This window comes from Pseudophryne corroboree, chromosome 7 (genome assembly GCF_028390025.1).
Source record: "Pseudophryne corroboree isolate aPseCor3 chromosome 7, aPseCor3.hap2, whole genome shotgun sequence".
Classification (NCBI taxonomy): domain Eukaryota; kingdom Metazoa; phylum Chordata; class Amphibia; order Anura; family Myobatrachidae; genus Pseudophryne; species Pseudophryne corroboree.
Window position 1 is genome coordinate 40,188,233 of NC_086450.1, and position 24,772 is coordinate 40,213,004.

Genomic DNA, 24,772 nt, shown 5'->3' on the forward strand with positions numbered 1-24,772 from the left:
ACATGTGCTAGGTCGACAGGTCTAAAGGTCGACATGAGGATTTTTTTTTTTTTTTTTTTGGTGTCGTTTTCTTCGTAGAGTGACCGGGATCCCAAATTAGTGCACCGCGTCCCCTCGCATGGCTCGCTTCGCTCGCCATGCTTCGGGCATGGTGCCTTCGCTCCGCTACCGCTTCGCTCGGCACACTTTACCGTTCCAATCGTAGTCCACGTGGATCGTTAAGTATGAAAAAATTCAAAAAAAGAAAAAAAATGTGAAAAACTCATGTCGACCTTTAGACCTGTCGACCTAGCACATGTCGACCTAGAAACCCTGTCGACCTTCCATCCATGTCGACCTAGTGACTGTCGACCTATAGTGGTCGACCTAAACATTGTCGACCTAGACACTGTCGATCTTCAGACCGGATCCCGTGCAGAGACTGCACAAAATTAGTTTGTGCAGCTCTGCTACATATCCGAACGCACACCTGCACAGCAATTTCCCCCTCCCCCTGTAGACGGCGACTACCTGTTGGCAGGGATGCAAAAACGCACCCTAGCGATCAGGTGTGAATCACCCCTTAGACCCCTGTATCTTCCAGGTAGACATACAGTTATTACTCACCGCTCTTTCTGTACAGAATAATCTCCGTCTTAAATTCCCTCTTCTCATCCAGAGCCTTCTGAATCTGCACCTTGAGCTGCTCGCTGGTCTCCTGGCCGTACAGGAACTTGCAGGCGCAGCTCTTCTGCATCACCTCTGCCCGGGCAAAGCCAGTCAGGTCACAGAACCCATCCGAGCAATAGACTATGGGGAACAAGTTCAGCACCTGTGCGTTACCCAACACGAAGTTGCTGTCTGGAAGAAGAGAAGATCTGTATCAGTACAGGACACTCTGTAATCCTCTCCACGCGTTTATAAACTCATTCAGCTTTGCAGTAATCGTACAGGACTAATAAGTAAAATAGCAATCATCTATTTTCCCCTAAACAGTCAGTAAGTGCACCAAAGTATAATAACACAGGCCAACAAATGTTTTGGTGCCAAGGATTTTTGAGCTGATTTTATGTATATCGGGGGTTCCGGTATGAATGGTCGACCATGTTATGGTCGACAGTCATTAGGTCGACCACTATTGGTCGACATTGACATGTTCGGCATGGGCACATGGTCGACACATGAAAGGTCGACACATGAAAAGGTCGACATATGAAAAGGTCGACATGAGTTTTTTAACTTTTTTTGGTGTCGTTTTTTTGCGTAAAGTGACTGGGAACCCCAATTAGTGCACCGCGTCCCCTCGCATGGCTCGCTTCGCTCGCCATGCTTCGGGCATGGTGCCTTCACTCCGCTACCGCTTCGCTCGACACACTTTACTGTTCCAATCGTAGTCCATGTGGATCGTAAAGTATGGAAAAGTTCCCCAAGAGAAAAAAAAGTAAAAAAAAACTCATGTCGACCTTTTCATGTGTCGACCTTTCATGTGTCGACCATTTTCATGTGTCGACCATGTGTCCATGTCGACCATGTCAATGTCGACCAATAGTGGTCGACCTAATGACTGTCGACCATAACATGGTCGACCATGTGAACGGATACCAAATTTACTAAGGTGGGAGATTTTTAGAACTGGTGATGTTGCCTATGGCAACCAATCAGATTCTACTCACCATTTATCTAGCTGCTTCTAGCAGATAATAGATATAATCTGATTGGTTGCTATGGGCAACATCACCAGTTCTAAAAAATCTCCCACCTTAGTAAATTTACCCCCTGGTGTACTGATTTCAAATATAACATAACATTTTGTTTATCAGCTCTAATTTTTGAGATATAAACATCGTCTGATTTGTGTTACCCTATTTCATATTAGGTCTATGATTCACATAATAAAACACAAAACGTTAAAAAACGCAGTCTAAAAATATTTTCTAGAATATCTTAGTGACATCAATAAAAATAATAATAAAAAATAAGAAAATGAAACCATAAAGGAAAAGAAAATGAGTTTAGGAAGCTTCTTTTGTGGGACATTCTTGAATGGACTTTGGGCCTAATTCAGACCTGATTGTAGCAGCAAATTTGTTTGCAGTTGGGCAAAACCAGTGCTTAAAGTGGTCCTAGAGAGGTGGTGGAACTCACCATCCCTGCCCCCGGAGCCCATGCAATAAAGGTATTGCAAAAAGAAAGAGGCGTGGTCACACAATAGTATCCCCAATTAAAATGATGCCGCACAGTAGCACAATCTTATTCACATTACACCACATAGTAGTGTCCCTTATTCATGTTATGACAAACATTATACACAAAGCCCACAGTAGTAGAACCCCTAATACACATAAAGCCCACAGTCGTAGCACCCCGTAATACACATAATGCCCACAGCAGTGGCGCCCCTTATACAATGCCCACAGTGGTAGTGCCCCTTATATAGAGCCCATAGTAGTGGTGTCCATTATGCAATGCCCCCAGTAGCAGTGCCCCTTATGTCCTGAGGAGTGGTGCCCCTTATGAAGTGCCCCCTTTACAGTACCCCCAGTAGTAATCCCCTTAATGATAATGCCCCCAGTCGTTTAGCTCCCTGTAGTTATGACCCCCAGTAGTTTAGCCCCTGTAGTTATGCCCCCAGTAGTTTAGCCCCCAGTGGTAATGCCCCTGCAGTTATGACCCCAGTAGTTTACCCCCCCCCCTTTAGTTTAGCCCCCCAGTGGTAATGCCCCCAGTAGTTTAGCCTCCCTGTAGTTTAGGCCTCATGTAGTTTGCCCGCTTATAGCTTGTACCCAGTAGTAATGCCCTGCAGTAGTAATGCCCCCCAGTAGTTAGACCCCTTGTAGTTTGCCCCCCTGTAGTTTGCCCCCAGTAAAAACATATGAAAAAAAACCAACAAACACAATACTCATCGAGCCCCGCTCCCACGTCTGACCGCTGCAGTCCTTCCGGTGTCTGCTCCTCGGCACTATGGGAGAGACATCATGACATCTCTCCCATATCGCACACTGACAGAGCTGGGAGCTGGAAGCCGGAAGCCGGAGCTCGGTAGTGAGCTTCTGCCGCCGGCTTCCGCTATGGAGAGAGAGCCGGGCGCCCGCTGGTATCACAATTTCAGCGGGCACCCGGCATCTCCCTGTGGCGCCGGGCACACATCGGGTTAGGTGAGCCGGAGGAGGCGTTCTGTCTCCAAGCGGAACTGACGGAACTCAGTTCCGCCCCATTCCGGCTCACTTTAATCCCTGGGCAAAACCATGTGCACTGCAGGGGGGGCAGATGTAACATGTGCAGAGAGAGTTAGATTTGGGTGGGTTATATTGTTTCTGTGCAGGGTAAAGGCTGGCTGCTTTATTTTTACACTGCAATTTAGATTTCAGTTTGAACACACCCCACCCAAATAGTTAGCTAGCTGTTAGCTAGAATCTGATTGGTTATTATGGACAATAGATTTGATTAATCTCCCCCATAGCTGCCTTCCACTATAAGTCTTGTATATGTAATTCATACAGTACATGCTTCCTACATATGATATAGCAATACGTACAGGAAAATGGGCATGCATAGTGTCTTTGTGCCGCTTACAGGAAAATGCACCGATGGGAAGATTATATGAATGCTGTATATTTGTTTCAAACACCATATGATAAATATACTGTAGTGTATTGAAGTAGGGAAAGGCAAAGGTGTTGCCGATAGCAACCAATCACATTCCAGCTGCTGTTTTATAGACTCTACCAGATAAATGATAGAATTGAATCTGATTGGTTGCTAGAGATGTGCACCGGAAATTTTTCGGGTTTTGTGTTTTGGTTTTGGATTCGGTTCCGCGGCCGTGTTTTGGATTCGGACGCGTTTTGGCAAAACCTCCCTTAACATTTTTTGTCGGATTCGGGTGTGTTTTGGATTCGGGTGTTTTTTTTCAAAAACCCCTCAAAAACAGCTTAAATCATAGTATTTGGCGGTAATTTTGATCCTATAGTATTATTAACCTCAATAACCATATTTTCCACTCATTTCCAGTCTATTCTGAACACCTCCCATCTCACAATTTTATTTTTAGTCCTAAAATTTGCACTGAGGTCGCTGGATGACTAAGCTAAGCGACCCAAGTGGGCGGCACAAACACCTGGCCCATCTAGGAGTGGCACTGCAGTGTCAGACAGGATGGCACTTAAAAAAATTGGCCCCAAACATCACATGATGCAAAGATAAAAAAAAAAAAAAAAAAAGAATGTGCAAGATGGAATTGTCCTTGGGCCCTCCCACCCACCCTTATGTTGTATAAACAGGACATGCACACTTTAACAAACCCATAATTTCAGCCACAGGGTCTGCCACACGACTGTGGCTGAAATGACTGGTTGGTTTGGGCCCCCACCAAAAAAAGAAGCAATCAATCTCTCCTTGCTCAAACTGGCTCTACAGAGGCAAGATGTCGACCTCATCATCATCCTCCGAGACATCACCCCTTTCACTGTGTACATCTCCCTCCTCACAGAGTATTAAGTCGTCCCCACTGAAATCAACCATCACAGGTCCCTGTGTACTTTCTGGAGGCAATTGCTGGTAAATGTCTCCATGGAGGAATTGATTATAATTCATTTTGATGAACATCATCTTCTCCACATTTTGTGGAAGTAACCTTGTACGCCGATTGATGACAAGGTGACCGGCTGCACTAAACACTCTTTCGGAATACACACTGGAGGGGGGGCAACTTAGGTAAAATAAAGACAGTTTGTGCAGGGGCCTCCAAATTGCCTCTTTTTCCTGTCAGTATTCGTACGGACTGTCTGACGTGCCTACTTGGATGCTGTCACTCATATAATCCTCCACCATTCTGTCAATGGTGACAGAATCATATGCAGTGACAGTAGACGACATGTCAGTAATCACTGGCAGGTCCTTCAGTCTGGACCAGATGTCAGTTTTCGCTCCTGACTGCCCTGCATCACCGCCAGCGGGTGGTTTTGGAAATCTGATCCTTTTCCTGGCAGCTCCAGTGGCGGTAGAAAATGAAGGAGGAGCTGTTGGCGGGTCACGTTCCGCTTGACTTGACAAGTGTCTCACCAGCAGGTCTTTGAACATGTGCAGACTTGTGTCTGCCGGAAAGAGAGATACAACGTAGGCTTTAAACCTAGGATCGAGCACGGTGGCCAAAATGTAGTGCTCTGATTTCAACAGATTGACCACCCGTGAATCCTGGCTAAGCGAATGAAGGGCTCCATCCACAAGTCCCACATGCCTAGCGGAATCGCTCTGTTTTAGCTCCTCCTTCAATCTCTCCAGCTGCTTCTGCAAAAGCCTGATGAGGGGAATGACCTGACTTAGGCTGGCAGTGTCTGAACTGACTTCACGTGTGGCAAGTTCAAAGGGTTTCAGAACCTTGCACAACGTTGAAATCATTCTCCACTGCACTTGAGTCAGGTGCATTCCCCCTCCTTTGCCTATATCGTTGGTATGGTGGGCAATCTCGGGATCGGGATCCCGGGATTTAGGGCCAAAAATGGCAGGGATTCAATCCTGGGATTGGAAGCTCCAATCCCGGGGATTGAGGGATCAGCGTTGAGCGTCCACAGGACGCTCAAACGCTGCCCGGCTTCCTCCTTCCGGGTCCCCAGCGCAGCGTGAGAGGTGCGCTGTCAGCTGCTGGTGGGAGCCGCCAGCAGCGTTCACAAGATGTTCCCCTCCTGCCCGTCCCCGGTATATGGTGAGTTATATGTGCGGGGCAGGGTGGGGCGAGGGGGCGGCCCCCTAGGTAAAAGCCAATCCCGGGTATCCCGGGATTGCCCATTTTTCAATCCCGATACCCGGGATTGAAAAAATGTCCCGGGATTGGCTTCCCTAATCGTAGGCAGATGTATAGGCTTGAATGGCCTTTTGCTGCTCCTCCATCCTCTGAAGCATATAGAGGGTTGAATTCCACCTCGTTACCACCTCTTGCTTCAGCTGATGGCGGGGCAGGTTCAGGAGTGTTTGCTGGTGCTCCAGTATTCGGCACGCGGTGGCTGAATGCCGAAAGTGGCCCGCAATTCTTCGGGCCACCGACAGCATCTCTTGCACGCCCCTGACGTTTTTTTAAAAATTCTGCACCAACAAATTCATTGTATGTGCAAAACATGGGACGTGCTGGAATTTGCCCACATGTAACGCACGCACAATATTGGTGGTGTTGTCCGATGTCACAAATCCCCAGGAGAGTCCAATTGGAGTACTACATACTGCTCACAACAATGCAGCACAGATATGGATACTTGAAGTGACACGGAGCTGCAAGATACTGCAATGGCCTACTGTACTGTACTACTATATATACTGGTGGTCACTAAAATGCTGCACTTTACTACTATATACTGCTCACAACAATGCAGCACAGATATGGATACTTGAAGTGACACGGAGCTGCAAGATACTGCAATGGCCTACTGTACTGTACTACTATATATACTGGTGGTCACTAAAATGCTGCACTTTACTACGATATACTGCTCACAACAATGCAGCACAGATATGGATACTTGAAGTGACACGGAGCTGCAAGATACAGCAATGGCCTACTGTACTGTACTACTATATATACTGGTGGTCACCAAAATGATGCACTGTACTACTATATACTGCTCACAACAATGCAGAACAGATATGGATACTTGAAGTGACACAGAGCTGCAAGATACAGCAATGGCCTACTGTACTGTACAACTATATACTGGTGGTCACCAAAATGTTGCACGGTACTACTATATACTGCTCACAACAATGCAGCACAGATATGGATACTTGAAGAGACACGGAGCTGCAAGATACAGCAATGGCCAACTGTACTGTACTACTATACTGGTGGTCACCAAAATGCTGCACTGTACTACTATATACTGCTCACAACAATGCAGCACAGATATGGATACTTGAAGTGACACAGAGCTGCAAGATACAGCAATGGGCTACTGTACTGTACTACTATACTGGTGGTCACCAAAATGCTGCACTGTACTACTATATACTGCTCACAACAATGCAGCACAGATATGGATACTTGAAGTGACACGGAGCTGCAAGATACAGCAATGGCCTACTGTACTGTACAACTATATACCGGTGGTCACCAAAATGCTGCACTGTACTACTATATACTGTTCACAACAATGCAGCCCAAATATGGATACTTGAAGTGACACAGAGCTGCAAGATACAGCAATGGCCTACTGTACTGTACAACTATATACTGGTGGTCACCAAAATGTTGCACGGTACTACTATATACTGCTCACAACAATGCAGCACAGATATGGATACTTGAAGAGACACGGAGCTGCAAGATACAGCAATGGCCAACTGTACTGTACTACTATACTGGTGGTCACCAAAATGCTGCACTGTACTACTATATACTGCTCACAACAATGCAGCACAGATATGGATACTTGAAGTGACACAGAGCTGCAAGATACAGCAATGGCCTACTGTACTGTACTACTATACTGGTGGTCACCAAAATGCTGCACTGTACTACTATATACTGTTCACAACAATGCAGCACAGATATGGACACTTGAAGTGACACAGAGCTGCAAGATACAGCAATGGCCTACTGTACTGTACTACTATACTGGTGGTCACCAAAATGCTGCACTGTACTACTATATACTACTCACAACAATGCAGCACAGATATGGATACTTGAAGTGACACAGAGCTGCAAGATACAGCAATGGCCTACTGTACTGTACTACTATACTGGTGGTCACCAAAATGCTGCACTGTACTACTATATACTGCTCACAACAATGCAGCACAGATATGGATACTTGAAGTGACACGGAGCTGCAAGATACAGCATTGGCCTACTGTACTGTACTACTATATATACTAGTGGCCACCAAAATGCTGCACTGTACTACTATATACTGCTCACAACAATGCAGCACAGATATGGATACTTGAAGTGACACAGAGCTGCAAGATACAGCAATGGTCTACTGTACTGTACTACTATACTGGTGGTCCCCAAAATGCTGCACTGTACTTCTATATAATATATACTGGTCACACAACAATGCAGCAGATATTGAGCACTGATCAGGATACTAGAACTGAGTCTGACACGGAGCTGCAAGATACAGCAATGGCCTACTGTACTGTACTACTGTATAATATACTGGTGGTCACCACAATGCAGCACACTGAGCACAGATATTGAGCTTTTCAGGCAGAGAATGTAGCCACGTACTCTCCACTCAATCTACAATACACGAGTGAAAATGGCGGCGATGCGTGGTTCTTTATATGGAATACGAATCTCGCGAGAATCCGACAGCGGGATGATGACGTTCGGGCGCGTTTGGGTTACCCGAGCAAGGCGGGAAGATCCGAGGCTGCCTCGGACCCGTGTAAAACACGTGAAGTTCGGGGGGGTTCGGATCTCGACGAACCGAACCCGCTCATCTCTAGTTGCTATGGGTAACAACTCCTCTTTAGATTTGATATATCTCCCCCTTGATCCTCTGCATACAGTACAGGTAGCAGAGAAAGCAGTTCATTTGGTGAAGACAAATTCATGGCTGCACTTTTGTCTTGTTAAGTGACATCTGGTATCGCCGCTGTTGGATGACAGATGACCTCGTAAGGAGGCAGTTTTCTATTACAGTCATGATGGGACGGCAATGGCAGTGTCCCAGGACACTTCTCAGCAGCAAAAGCGTGACCCTCTGGGTTCTAGCCATGTGTCTAATCTACATATGCTCAATGAGGTCACAGCCCAGGCTGCCGTGGAGGGATCCGAAGGTCACGGGGACTGTGGTATTCTGCGTTAGTTTTCTAATGCAACAATACAGCGGTTCTTTGTGGTTTAGGGGGTCATTCCGAGTTGATCGCTCGCTGACGATTTTCGCAGCGCGGCGATCAGGTGAAAAATCGGCATTGCTACGCATGCGTATGGGTCGCAATGCGCACGCGCGTCGTACGGGTACAAAGCCTGTTGTGGTTGTGCACAGGTTGTAGCGAAGTTTTCAGTCGCACTGACGGCCGCAAGAAGATTGACAGGAAGGGGGCGTTTCTGGGTGTCAACTGATCATTTTCTGGGAGTGTTTGCAAAAACGCAGGCGTGTCTGAAAAAACGCAGGCGTGGCTGGCCGTTCGCTGGGCGGGTGTATGACGTCAAATCCGGACACGAATAGGCTGAAGTGATCACAAGCGCTGAGTAGGTTTAGAGCTACTCAGAAACTGCACAAACTCGCACTTCTGCTAAGCTAAGATACATTCCCCAGTGGGCGGCGGCATAGCGTTTGCACGGCTGCTAAAACTAGCTAGCGAGCGATCAACTCAGAATGACCCCCTTAATCAGGTAATAAAGGACCCTATTCAGTAAGGATAGTAAATTCTGCCTTTTAGCGGAATTTGCAATCCTTTGAGTCGCATGCTGGGGGCCGCCCAGCATGCTTGCGCCCCCCCGCGACCACGCTGAAATTGCGGTCGCACCGCAATTTCATCATGATCGCATAAAGTAGGGAAGCCTCCTGCCACCATTTTTGTGATCACAGTGGCTGTGTGTGACGTCACGCAGCCAGCCCGATCACGCTCACGCCATGCCCACACCACGTTTGACTACCGCCGCCCCCGCAATGCTTTGTCTCTGCCTCCCTCCCACAGTTAATGCGGGTGCAGGACAGGCCCTGCGCATGCGTCCACATCGCCCTCGTATTTTTTGCGTTTGGACCGCGAGTTGCGATCCAATCTGAATAGGGTCCAAAGTACAGAGGATCTGATCAAGAGGAAGCTAGAACTGGCTGTCCGCAGGATTGTCTATCAGTGATCAGGTTGTGAAACGTAGCCAGGGTTGGATTAAAGTTTTTGGAACTTTACAAACTCTCCGTGGATTTTTAGTGATGGTACAGCCAGACAGGGCGACCTTTCAGAGATCATAAGGAAGCAGCATTTGCATAACAGAATTAAAAGCTTTTCCCTGTTTCAGTAGCGGCGAGAGAGCCAGACCCACTCCAATGTTATTGCTATCTGAAATGCACCATACTTTAAGACTATGAAACGCTTTGTACGAATTGTATCCACAAATTGCTATTTATTATTCGGAATTCAGTATAATTTTTTTATTTTTTTTAAATAATGCACGTTACTGAAAAAAGTATATACAGCAATACAAAAGGAGCCCAGGGTTCTGCTCGCAACTAATGCTGATATACTTAGTACAGCTATACAGAACCACGTTTAAAGTCCTGATGATTTGTTCCTCTTCTTCATTTCTGAACACCACAGATCTCTTGAACGTTATTTTCTCTTTTCTTTCCAACGTTGTTAAATGTAATAATATTACTATATCTTTTTTACTACCGGCTAACAACACAGACCAAAACTGGTGGTATCTGGTCTCTAGGTCGACCACACTTAGGTCGACATGCATTAGGTCGACAGGGGTTCTAGGTCAACATGAGTTTTTCACAATTTTTTTTTTTTACTTTTTCATACTTTACGATCCACGTGGACTACAATTGGGAACGGTAACCTTGGCCGAAGCATGGCGAGCGGAACGAGCCATGCGAGGGGACACGGTGCACTAATTGGGGTTCCCGGTCACTCTTCGAATAAAACGACGCCAACATTTAAAAACAACAACTCATGTCGACCTTTGTCATGTCGACCTAATGCTTGTGTCAACCTACTTCAGGTGTTGACTTAGTTACTGTCGACCAATAGTGGCCGACTTAGATACCGTCAACCTAAGCGTGGTCGACCCTATGATCCCCACCCAAAACTGGTACCATAAAGAAAGACCAATGTAACAGCAATAATGAAATTATATAATTAAATTAGATAAATTAAATTAAATTTAAAAAAAAAAATATCGGTGCAGCTGTCCCTGCAATGGAGCAATGGTGAATTGCTCTGGAAATCAATTAATTAATTAATTAATTAATGTAGATTTCAACCTGAAGGTTGCAGAATGTCACACAATGGGGGTCATTCTGACCTGATCGTTCGCTGCAGTTCATTGCAGCGCAGCGATCAGGTCAGAAGTGCGCATGCACCGGCGCATGGCTGACCGCTGATGGCTGTCGTTGCCTAGCGATCGCCTCTGCCTGATTGACAGGCAGAGGCGGTCGCTGGGCAGGAGGGGATGGCACGGCGGCGTTTGGCCGCTGTTTTGTGGGCAGGGGGCGACAAGTAGCTCCCGGCCAGTACGCAAAAGCTGCGCTGGCTCGGAGATACTCCTGAAGTGCAAAAGCATCGCCGCTGTGCGATGCTTTTGCACTTCGGAGAGGGGGGGGGGGGGCCTGACATGCCCTGTGCTGGGCGTCCCCCCGCATGTCAGTGTGCCTGATCGTAGCCCTACAAAATTTTGCAGGGCTACGATCAGGTCTGAATTAGGCCCAATGTGGGAGAATGAAGACAGTATTTGATGTAAGACATCAGGGTAATCTATAACACTAGCTCTTTTATGTACAGTTTATTTTACAATCTGCTAACATTGGTACTGGGAACACCAGCGAATCTGTAATGGGTGCAGGATATGAGCTGACGGTACACCCTGCACCAAAGCCGGATTAAGACCATGGGGGGCCCGGGGCACTTAAGACAGTGGGGCCCCTAATAAAGAGAAGTAGATGAATTATATCAATATACATGTGGAGAGAGAGAGAGAGAGAGAGAGAGAGACGATGATGCGGCACTCCAGATAGATCAGACAGGCAGCAGCTTAGTAATACCTGCTGTCATTTATATTATATATATATATACACACACACACACACACACACACATATATATTATATGTATATACAGTATAATATACATATATACATATACAAATGCAGCCTTATACAGCCAGCCTTACTCTGCTGGCGACACAGCCTCCCCAAGCAGCACACGGACACATGCCACGCTGCTAGGGATCCCTCCATCCCTGCAGCCTGCGCACCCAGCCAATGATTGAGCAGCAGGCTGCTTCATTCATACAGTATTGGACAGCTGAGCCGTTGCTCAGCTCAGCTGTCCTACCTGTGCGGCCGCCGCTGCAGTGGATACGGGAGCGCAGCACCTCAGATCGGATCGGAAGAGAGATCCGATCTGTGGTGTGGCAAGGGGCCCTTTTGGAAAGGGGGGCCCAGGGTACATACCCCCAGGCCCCCCCCCCCTCCCCCCCTTAATCCGGCTCTGCCCTGCACCCATCTCTGGAACTTACTTTCTGACCATCCTGCTGCTACCTGCGCTGGTATTCTGTCAATATTTTGGTAAATATGGCCCAGGCGCCATATGTCAGACCATTGTGCAAGCGCACAGTTTTTGGGACTGATCCAGGTCCCGCCTCTGCTGCCGATCGCACACCTGTGACTATATGCAAATGCTGCTACAAAACCTTCCCTGGTGTACAGCCGCGGGTCTGAATGTGCAAGGACTGAGAGGCCAAACCGCTTGGTACCTCGTCAGACGCAACCATCAGTGGCAGCATCAGCACTTGCAGCAGGACTATGCGAGGTGCAGACTCTCAGTCAGAGTACAGCCTCCAATGTGAACATTTGTGCTCCAGACTAGTAAATTATGTTCCTGACCATCGGTTTGTTCACCATCGGTGTGTTCACCATCGATGGTGAAACTGAGAGTGGCCATCAGTGGTCACTAACTATGCTATAGTAGACCATCAGTGGTTTCTCTCATCGAAGGCCAGCCCCGTTTTTCTGTGAAAGACCCACAGGCCCATCACAGCCTGAGGGTGGGGCTTCACGGTTGTCGGGTGCGGAGCTATGCTCCGTGTCCCGGCATCTTGTACTTTAAAACAATAAATATTCGTTTAGGCCTAGCCATCGATGGAGGGAAACCATCCGGTTCTCCCCCATCGATGGTAAAAGTATGCAACATCAGCCATAGACCATCGATGATTTTGAATCATTGATGGTCGATGGCATCCCTGCTGTGGATGAACTACCCACCTTTTTTTACATTTATATTTTGTCTATGTTAACTACGTACATTCATTCATTGGAAAGATTCAGGCTGTGTATCACTGGCGTTTCTATAATGGGTGCAGTGTGTGCGGTGCACTCGGGCCCCTGAGTTCAGAGGTGGCCCCCACCGCACACGCTGCACCCATTTTTAAAATACTCACCCCTCCGGAGTCCAGCGCCGGCATCCGCAGCGCTGCGAAAACACAGTGAAAATGGCTCAGCGGCCATTTTCACTGAGTTTTGCGCATGCGCAGTAGAGAAATCTCAGGGAAAATGGTCGCCACACCATTTTCCCGGAGATCTGCGCATGCACAGTAGAGTCTGAGCCCTCTAGTGCTCAGACTCTACAGCGCTCCGGGCAGAGAGGAGGGGGCCCGAACGGAGGAGGCTGAACACGGGCCTCCTCCTCTCTTAAAGCGCCCCTGCTGTATGTGTATATCGGTGACCGTCATTCTACCTTTACATAAATTTGAATGTGGGACATTGGGGGTCATTCCGAGTTGTTCGCTCGTTGACGATTTTCGCAACGGAGCGATTAAGGCAAAAATGCGCATGCACATGGTACGCAGTGCGCATGCGCTAAGTAATTTAGCACAAAACTTAGTAGATTTACTCACGTCCGAACGAAGAATTTTCATCGTTGAAGTGATCGGAGTGTGATTGACAGGAAGTGGGTGTTTCTGGGCGGAAACTGACCGTTTTCTGGGAGTGTGCGGAAAAACGCAGGCGTACCAGGATAAAACGCGGGAGTGTCTGGAGAAACGGGGGAGTGGCTGGCTGAACGCAGGGCGTGTTTGTGACGTCAAACCAGGCTCAAAACGGGCTGAGCTGATCGCAGTGTAGGAGTAGATCTGGAGCTACTCAGAAACTGTTAAGAATTATTTATTCGCAATTCTGCTAATCTTTCGTTCGCAATTCTGCTAAGCTAAGATACACTCCCAGAGGGCGGCGGCCTAGCGTGTGCAATGCTGCTTTTAGCAGCTAGCGAGCGAACAACTCGGAATGAGGGCCATTGAGAGGTTTCATTATCACATGGGCTGGCAACCCTTGGCACAGTTTCAAGTAGCAGACTCTGAAGATTTGCCAGCTAGGGACAATATGTAATGTTTGTCTACTCTCCCAAATCCTTCGGGAGACACACAATTTTTAGGGTAGTCTCTTGCATCTCCACAAGACTCCTCCCGCACCCCGCCTCCTTCCTAGTAGTAAATTGGGAAAGTAATAATGGGAAGTCGCAACCACTGAGGGGGCGGGGCATAATTTTACAATTCTATGGCAATTTTGACATTATAGCCCCGCCCCTATTAAAATATGTGGGAATCACAGCATTTTCACCCCGAAGAGGCGGGCTTAATGATGTATCTCATCTGGCCCCACCCCCCTCTATCTACATCTCCCGGAGAGGACCTACAGTTGATGTCTCCTCCGGGCTTCTTCCATAGAGGAGGCATCAAATGTAGGTAAGTATGATGCAAGTTCCAGGCTTAAATTTAGGTCTCAATATTTTATAAGTAAAAGAGCATCCTATTTATTATTTAGTTATAGATAGCACACAATAGCAATGAGCCTAATCCCACAGATTTATTTATAAGCCTGGGCGCTGTACTGGTCTTACCGGCTGGTGCCAAGTCTTTGAAAACCGCTAATCACAACTTCTCCCACTTCATAGTTGTGTGGTTCGAAATGTCTTATCTTTTCTTTAATTAAAAGTTTGCTTTATACATTATTATTATTATTATTATTATTAACATTAATTATTATTATTAGGAATTTAGGAAGGTATCAAATTAGCCGCAGTAATTTATTGCAGGTAATTGGTTCGCCGGGGGCTAGGGCTATCCAATTAGCCCAGAAAAGCCAAGCTTATCCCCGATTCCGGCACTTATCAGAGATTATGCTCGGCGTGCCTCAGCCACGTGAAGTATAAACCGTGCTAAGTGGCACTTAGACCCGCGATAAGTGACGTGAAAATACATAGGTCCATGGCTTTTTGCGGGACATATGTATTTTCGCATGCTAAACATGTTTTTCGCGGGACCTAATTGGATAGGGTAATAAAATAAACACGGAAAACACATGTTTTTTTGCGCCCACAGCACTATCGCAGGTAATTGGATAGCCCCCATATTCTTATATTATTATTATTATTATTATAATATAAATGTAGAACTGGCACGCATAACTAGATCTTAGCCGACACGCTGATACATTATCATTAGTTTTAAGATAGAGAATTTATTTTAACTCGTCCAATTAATTAATGTGGTAGCAATTAGCCAATTTGCCTTATTTAAATCTGATCTGTATTTAGATGAGATGGGCAGAGTGACTTATAATCCTTTCACACCGCACAAATAACCCAGTATTGATCCGGTATATTGCCAGGTCTACACGGGTCGCTGTGCGGTGTGAAAGGGTCACGCCAGAAATCCCATGTCGTCTGACCTGGTAATTCAACCGCGGGTTATAAGAAGGATTATTCCCGGGTAATTACCGGGTCAGGCGCAGTGTGAACGGGTTACCTGGGTAGATGCGTCCCGGTACCCGTTAAATGCATAGGGAGAGGTGGAGTGAAGATGATGTCATCTCGCAGCGCTGCCTCCGCACCCACCCCTGATGCCGGTTCTGTACCCGCCCCCGATTGGCAACCCGGGAAGGACCTGTTTCCAAATCCAAGGTGGGATCCGGCATTGCGATCTGAAAGCGGTATTAGGAGTTATTCAGAGTTGTTAGCAAACCAAAAAAGTTAACAATTGGACAAAACCATGCTGCAGTGCAGGTGGGGCAGATGTAACATGTGCAGAGAGAGTTAGATTTGGGTGGGGTGTGTTCAAACTGAAATCTAAATTGCAGTGTAAAAATAAAGCAGCCAGTATTTACCCTGCACAGAAACAATATAACCCACCCAAATCTAGGCCTTAGGCCTATATATTTCACTGAATATTTCTAGAAAGAGCAAATAAGCCATTGTTTCAATATAGTACAGTTCCTTATAATTCAGTGTAACAACAGTAAAACTAACTGGGCTGCATATGTCTCTGATAGACTGTGGGGGATATGTATCAAGCCTTGAAGAGAGATAACGTGGGGTAGCTGTCCAACCTATAGTGTCTCTTATACCACTTTTACACTCGCAGGAAAGTTCATTCCCGGGAATGTGTCCCGGTATATTTGCCGGGACACATTCCCGGGAATGACCCTTTCACATTAGCGGGCTGACCCGGCATATTGCCGGGTCAGTGACGTCACCGCCGAGTCTCCCAGAGGCGGTGCTTGGAGATAATCTTCTCCAAGCACCGCCTCCTCCTATGAAGAGAACGGGTGCCGGGTCGCCTTGACCCGGTATACCCGTTTACACTGGCAGCTTCCCGGGACGGTCCCGGGTTCAACCCTGCTTTTGACCTGGGATGAAATCCCGGGATGCTCGTCCCGGGAAATTGTCCCTGTACCCATTTACACTGAGAAGAATCCCGGGATGATGCGCGTTCACGTGCAATATCCCGGGATTTTTCTGCGAGTGTAAAAGGGGTATAATTGACATTTCAAATGAGAGATGAGCTAAAGACTGTGTTAAATAAATGACAAGCTGACTGGTTGCTTTCTGCAACTTCTCTAGTTTGTTACTCGGCAGGGCTTGATATATCTCCCCTATAGCATACTTGCCTACCTGACCCTCTCCATGAGGGAGAAAATGCTCCTGGTAATGTATGATTGCCATCACCTGTGGTGAGCTAGGTAATTGATAAGAAAGGTGTTTCACCACAGGTGATGACATTGGTTGAGTTTTGTCCAGCGTACTGATGCCCTTGCTTGGATGAGACACTGTGACCTGCTGTGGAATAGACATTAAGCACAGAATAGCTTATCTGATAGCACTAATGAGATGATACGGTAGGATGCAGTCTGCAGATGTCACCATGACCAAAGGAAACTAGCTCCACAATATCCAGCCGAGCCAAACAGGCAAAACTCTTCAGTAGTTCTACACCAGGCATTCCCAACCACGGTCCTCAAGGCACACTAACAGTGCAGGTTTTAGTGATATCCAGGCTGCAGCACAGATGGTTAAATCAAAATAACTGAGCTACTAATTAACTGACCTGTGCTGAAGCCTGGATATCACTAAAACCTGCACTGTTAGTGTGCCTTGAGGACCGTGGTTGGGAATGCCTGTTCTACACGTTTCTGTCTCGCCAGAGTCCTCTGCCTCGATATACCAGAAGTTGCGTGCCCAGTGGCAGGGACCATTCACCCGTGAATAAAAAAATGCAAATATACACTAAGGGGTCTATGTACACACGAAAAATAAATATATATAAATATAAATAAAGTGGACGGAGATTAAGGGGGACATGATGTACTAAGCAGTGATAAAAGTGTAGAAGTGAGCCAGTGGAGAAGTTGCCCATGGCATCCAATCAGCATTGACGTAACATTTATAATCTGCATACTATAAAAGTGTACAGAGCAACTGATTGGTTGCCATGGACACAAGATTTTTCCCCAGCGCACAGTACAGGGTGTACAATAAGGAAACCTGAACTCTTTCAATTCCTTAAATTTCTTTTTATTAAATAATTCCAGAAAAAGGACCAATATTCAATTAAAAAGTATACATACAGTGAAAAAAGGGGGTGACTGCCTATTACCGGTAAACATACATTTAACAATCACAGACACACGAAAAACATATGAAAGGAAAATAAAAAATATATATTGAAGGGTAAAAAATTCACTATACCCCACAGTATTGTGGTAGTCTCCAATTTAAAAATGCAAAAGTGACCAGTTCTCATGGATCGGATGTGCTGCTCTGCGGCTTACTCCTTCTGTGCTATATATCGGTGTTGCTAAATAGCAAAGGAAGTCTTGTTGTAGTAAGGGGTTACCTTCTAAATGCTATTTAGCAACACCGATAGGGGTGCACACATTCTGATTGGAAAAGACCATTCCCCCCTACAAATTCAGTTATACTACCAGGGTTTTTTTTGGTCCCCCTCCCCTTAAAAAAGGTGTTTGCCCTAAGAGGAAATTTGTGTTTATCAATATATAGCACAGAAGGAGTAAGCCGCAGAGCAGCACATCCGATCCATGAGAACTGGTCACTTTTGCATTTTTAAATTGGAGACTACCACAATACTGTGGGGTATAGTGAATTTTTTACCCTTCAATATATATTTTTTATTTTCCTTTCATATGTTTTTTGTGTGTCTGTGATTGTTAAATGTATGTTTACCGGTAATAGGCAGTCACCCCCTTTTTTCACTGTATGTATACTTTTTAATTGAATATTGGTCCTTTTTCTGGAATTATTTAATAAAAAGAAATTTAAGGAATTGAAAGAGTTCAGGTTTCCTTATTGTACACCCTGTACTGTGCGCTGGGGAAAAATCTTGTGTCTTTGGTCTATAGCTTAGTGGAGCTAGGTAGTAGCCCCACCCCTTGCAGCAGCACTATACAGTTTAACTTATTCTTTTTCTTTAGCGCAGTGCCAAAACTGTTTTTGTGATTGGTTGCCATGGGCAACTTCTCCACTTTTATCACTGCTTAGTACACGTCCCCTAAGTACCAGCCATCAGCTCCTAAGGGCGGGATGTACTAACCTCCGCCATTGCGATAACTACACTTTTCTCTGCGCTCTCACTCCTCGCTCCGCTGCCCGCTGCTCCCCCGTCTGCTTTCTCATTCCCTTCTCCCTCTTCCTCACCGCCGTGGCCACTGTGTTCTCTCATCGCTGCGCTCCCCCTGGCCATTTGGCGCATGCGCATCCGGGTTCTGTTTTTCCGGGCATGCGCACACTGGTTCATCAATAAGTCAGTCAGCGCATGCCCGGAAAAGCAGGAATCCGGATGCGCATGCGCCAAACGGCCAGGGGGAGCGCAGCGATCAGAGAACACAGTGGCCGCGGTGGTGAGGAAGAGGGAGAAGGGGATGAGAAAGCAGACGGGGGAGCGGCGGGCAGCGGAGCGGGGAGTGAGAGCGCAGAGAAAAGTGCAGTTATCGCGATGGCGGAGGTTAGTACATCCCGCCGTAACTGCCATGTTGCAGGCTGGTAGTTTATCTCTCTCCACGTTATCTCTCTCCAAGGCTTGGTAAAAAGACCCCCATACCTGGGTTTTCTAAATCTGCGTGATGTATATGTAAAAGGATTTGATGCTCATATTTAGAGTACATATTTCGAAGCATATTATATCTTAATTTGACAAGAATACGTCACATATTTGATTACTTTTTCAGTCTCCTCTACAGGAGAAGCCAGAGAGGAGGTGCTGCTCGCCACCTTGGGGGAGGGGACTCGTGTAATTAGGCCCCGCCTCTAATTCAGGAAATCGCAGTGATTTGCGAGACTGCGATTTGTGTCATTTTGCCATGCCGCCTACATACAGCACAGCGATACCTGCGATTATCTCTCCATCCGGCCCGCTTCACTAGAAGTGGATAGAATACAGGCTATCCACCTACTGTTTAGGGAGTGCGGGATACTACCCGAGAAATAGGGAGTCTCCCGCAACTTCCAGGGAGTAGGCAAGTATGATACATCACAAAAGTGTGTAGTTTTACAACATGCATCCTAACCAAATACACAATTACAGGCTCTATGTGCGCATACAAAGGGGTTCTAACTCCAGTATAATGTTACCTATTGGTTGGCTAAATATTGCAAATGCTATTATTGTGTAGCCTAGCCAAAAGCACCAGAGCTTTAGGCGATAGATGTGGACAATGACTGACCATATATCCGCTATTTATGTGAACTAAACGTAAACTGATATTTTACTTTACTTAAGATTCCAGCAACATTAACATCTTTATTTCCATTGTTTCATTAGTATCTGTATCTTAGCAATACTGTAACTGGACCTATGTAGAATAATGACAAAGGCAACAATAGATTACAATGCAATTAAATTGAGTAATTTCCTCAGCTTATCCCCCTCTTTAATCATTGTGAGAAGTATGATTGTTGCTGCATAAGGCTTGGAAATCTTGTGATTATAATAACACACTTGTGGAGGATAATCAGTGTCATTATCTGCCTCTGAGCTGTATTTATCATACTGCTTACATATGTACAAAGTTGATCCCGTATCAGAGGTTGCTTTCACGATGAGGAATATATTTTGTCTTGATGCTATTTATGAGTTTCATTGCAGAATGCTGTGATATCACGCTCATTGTCTGGCCTGGAATCTGGGCCCAGATGGACAGACAGATTGGTCCATAAATTGCTATAGGCTTCTTGATTAACACTGTTTGCTACTCTAAAAAAGTTCTATCGAGTCAGCGCTTTCATTTAGTTATATCAATCACCCTATTTATCAAAATTACTGCTCGCTGCTGTCCTGATCCTCGCAGCATATGTCATGCTTGTTAGACGAAGAGAAATGAAGTGGGCAGTAGCGGATCTTGCCACGGGCAAGCAGGACTTTTGCCCGGGGCGCCGCCTTCCGGAGGGCGCTGGCGCCATCCGGAGGGCACCGCACCGTGGCAAGATCCGCCACTGTTGCCCGCTGTGTCCCCCGTCCGCCTCCGCTTCCCGCTGCCGTCCCCCTCCTGTGAAGGAAACTAGACGCTATGCGTCTAGTTTCCCTTCGTGGAGAGTAACTTTGCTGAGCAGTGCGCGATGACGTCATCGCGCACCGCACAGCAAAGGTCCTCTCCACGAAGTGAACTAGACGCATAGCGTCTAGTTTCCCTTCGTGGAGAGGACCTTTTGCTGTGCGGTGCGCAATGACGTCATCGCGCACCGCTCAGCATTCAAGCGGCGCTAGCAATGTACAGGGGGCGTGACTGACCATGCCCCCTGTATTAGGCCACGCCCCATTTCCTGCCCGGGGCGCAGTGCGCCTTTGAACCGGCCCTGGAAGTGGGCTGATTCGCCGTCGGGATCAGAGCAACAAAAAGCCGCAAATTTGCACCTAGGTAAAATCATTTTGCACTGCAGGAGAGAAGATTTAAAATGCGCATTAAGAGATTAAGGAGACATGTACTAAGCAGTGATAAAAGTGGAGAAGTGGGTATCCGGTCTCTAGGTCGACCACACTTAGGTTGACAGTCATTAGGTCGACCGCTATTGGTCGACAAGCATTAGGTGGACAGGGTTTCTAGGTCGACATGACCAAAAGGTCAACATTAGTTTTTCACAATTTTTTTCATTTTTTTTTACTTTTTCATACGTTACGATCCACGTGGACCATAATTGGGAATGGTAACCTGTTCCGAGTGAAGCGAGCCATGCGAGGGGACACGGTGCACTAATTGGGGTTCCTGGTCACTTTACGAAGAAAACGACACCATTTAAAAAAAACAACTCATGTCGACCTTGCTCATGTTGACCTATTTTGGGTGTCGACTAATACCCCTTTTACACTGACAATTTTAGCCCGGGATTTTGCACGTGAACGTTCATTATCCCGGGATTTTTCTCAGTGTGAATGGGTACAGGGACAATTTCCCGGGACGAGCATCCCGGGATTTCAACCCAGGTCTCGACCTGGGTTGAATCCGGGACCGTCCCGGTAAGCTGTGCAGTGTAAACGGGTAACCGGGTCAAGACGACCCGGCACCCGTCCTCTGCATAGGAGGAGGCGGTGCTTGGAGATGATTATCTCCAGCACCGCCTCCGCTAGAGTCAGCGGTGACGTCACCGACCTGGCAATATGCCGGGTCGGGCCGCGAATGTAAAAGGGTCATTCCCGGCAAATATACCGGGACACATTCCCGGGAATGACCCGAAGCTGCGAATGTAAAAGGGGTATTACTTACTGTCGACCTAGAAACTGTCGACCAACGTGTGGTCGACCACACCCGGAGAAGTGAGCCAGTGGAGAAGTTGCCCATGGCAACCAATCAGCATTGATGTAACATTCATAATTTGCATACTACATAGGAGGAGAAGTTGCCCATGGCAACCAATCAGCATTGACGTAACATTTAAAATTTGCATACTATCACAGTATACAGAGCAGCTGATTGGTTGCCAAGGGCAACTTCTCCACTGGCTTACTGCTCCACTTTTATCACTGCTTAGTACATGTCCCCCAAATGGGCCTATTGATTATTGAGAGCCAGATTTCCCCGATAATTAAGTATCCAACTCGCTGCGAGAAAGCGGCGGATGCTAATAGACCGGAGCAATTCAACATTGCTCTTATGTGAGGACAGCTGATCCTGCGATCTCTATCACCGCGACTTTGCTAGCAGTGATACGTAACACTGCCTTGTCGGCGGTATTAGTGTGTATGTGTGAACTGGGTTCACACACGCTAACGGAGATACCAGACGGGCTGCTGAGGGATCGCAACAAGGGCAGAAGGGTACAATCAGATCACTCTTTGGAATCCGGTCTTCCTTCCTACAGGAAGCAGCAGGGTTCCAGGAATCAGCGCCATTGGGCCCCTAATATAAAAGGGGCCCTTTATTTAAAACATGCAGAAAGTAACGTATCGGAATGTGTAACAATCCCATAAAGAATGATGAATATACCCCTTAGATTTCAGAAAGGCATTTCCTAGCTGTGCTCAGTGCTGAAAGTAGGGTGGTACGGGGTGGTATGGAGTACAATTAAGAAATATGGTCAGCCCACCACTGGGGCATAATTTAAAGGGGCATTTTTATGTGTGGGACATAAAATGGTGTCAGTGGCATAACCGTGTGTGACATAATATGTATTAGGCATTATGGTGTGTGGTATAATATGTAAGGCATTACGGTGTGTGGCATAATGTGTAATGGGCATTAGGGTGTGTGGAAAAATGTGTAATGGGTGTTACGTGTCTGGCATAATGTGTAATGGACATTACGGTGTGTGGCATAATGTGTAATAAGCATTACAGTGTGTGGCATAATGTGTAAAGGGCATTACAGTGTTTGGCATAATGTGTAATAAGCATTACGTGTGTGGCATAATGTGTAATAAGCATTACAGTGTGTGGCATAATGTGTAATGGGCATTACGGTGTGTGGCATAATGTGGCCATGCCCCTATTGTCATGTAGCCACTCCCCTAGTTTTGTGTGACCATGCCCCCTCATGACACGTGACCATGCCAATTTTTACTATCAGTACCACTACGATAAAATTTCTACTTGCACCATTGGCTGTACTCAAAATTGTAGTGTAAAAAAAAAAAAGCTGCCCAGCATGTGGGCTACATGCAAAAGAAGCCAGTATTACCCTGCATTCAAAAATAATAAATATACAGTATTTGCACCAATTGCAGTGCAACATTGTATGTTCCAGGTGCAAAGTTGTCCTTTGTTTGTTTGTTTTGCTCTTAACTCTGAATTTAACATAGTAACATAATTATTGAGGTTGAAAAGAGGCAAAAGGCTCATCGGGTTTAACCTGTATCTGTATTAAGCAGTGCACATTAAAATGCACCAGCCGAAATAATGGTTTCGTACCTATTGACAACTATATTTTGTATCACTCCCATATACATAATGACAATATATTAAATGCTATAGCCTTGGATACCTTTTTCAGCTAGAAAACTGTCCAATTCGTTTTTAAATGCATTTAAAGAGTCCGCCATTATTATCTTCTCCGGCAGGGAGTCCCAAATCCTACTTGCCCTCACAGTGAAGAACCCTTTTCTACGTTGTGTATGGAATTTTCTCTCCTCTAGCCTCGGTGAGTGCCCACGTGTCCTCCTATACAGAGTTTTATTAATAACAAATCCCCTGCTAACTCTTTGTATTGACCCTTTACATACTGAATCTCCTCTTTTCAAGGGAATATATATTTAACCTACAGTAGTAAGCCATTCCTCATACTCGAGTGTCTCTAACCCTCTAATCAGTTTAGTAGCACGCCTTTGAACTCTTTCGAGCTCCCAGATATCTTTTTTATAATATGGTGCCCAAAACTGAATACAATATTCCAGGTGCGGACGTACCAATGATTTATACAGAGGCAGGATTACATCCTCGTCCCTTGTCTCATTACCCGGTTTTATGCACGCAAGGACTTTACTTGCCTTCTTTGCTGCATGTTGACATTGTGTACTGTTATTAAGCCTATTATCTATGAGCACCCTCAAATCTTTTTCCACTACTGCTACTCCTATATTATGCACATTAAGTGTGTAGGATGCAAGTTTGTTTTTAATCCCAAAGTGCATAGCTTTGCATTTTCAATATTGAAACTCATTCCCCATTTAGACTCCCAGGTTTCAAGTTTAAGTAAGTTATTCTGTAGAGACTCCACATCGATTTCTGAATTAATTGCCCTACACAGTTTAGAATCATCTGCAAAGATTGACACTGTGCTTTCCAGGCCTATTCCTAGATCATTAATAAATATGTTGAACAGTAGTGGGCCAATTACAGACCCTTGTGGTATGCCGCTGACTACTGGTGCCCAGCTGGAGAACATACCATTAACCACTACTCCTTGTACCCTGTTATCCAGCCAATGTCCTACCAATGTACAAATAGTATTTCCCTGTCCAAGTTCCCTTAATTTGATAATCAGTCTCTTGTGAGGCACTATATTGAAGGCTTTTGCAAAATCTAAAAAGACCACATCCACTGCTTTGCCCTGGTCGAGATTATTGCTCAGTTCCTCATAGAAGCTAATTAGGTTAGTTTGACACGATCTGTCCCTCACAAACCCATGCTGATTATTGCTAATAAACGTAGAATTCTGCAGATAATCCTCTATGCTATCCCTCAAAATTCCTTCCAATATTTTACCCCTATAGAGGTTATACTAACTGGTCTATAGTTGCCAGGATGATTTTTAGATCTCTTTTTAAATAATGGCATTACCTCAGCTATACGCCAATCCCTCAGTACCATACCTGATCTAATCAAACTATAGAAAATCAAGTATAAGGGTTTTGT

General features: G+C 46.0%; 1 protein-coding gene across 3 annotated transcripts in view; it reads right to left on the reverse strand.

Annotated features, from left to right (window-relative positions):
- Window positions 1-24,772, reverse strand: part of LOC134944473 (potassium voltage-gated channel subfamily H member 8-like) — an 834,050-nt gene that overhangs the window by 542,107 nt on the left and 267,171 nt on the right. For all 3 annotated transcript variants that reach the window (XM_063933056.1, XM_063933055.1, XM_063933057.1), the window contains exon 2: window positions 607-840. In XM_063933056.1, the coding sequence (XP_063789126.1) occupies window positions 607-840 (234 nt within the window). The remainder of the gene's footprint in view (window positions 1-606; window positions 841-24,772) is intronic.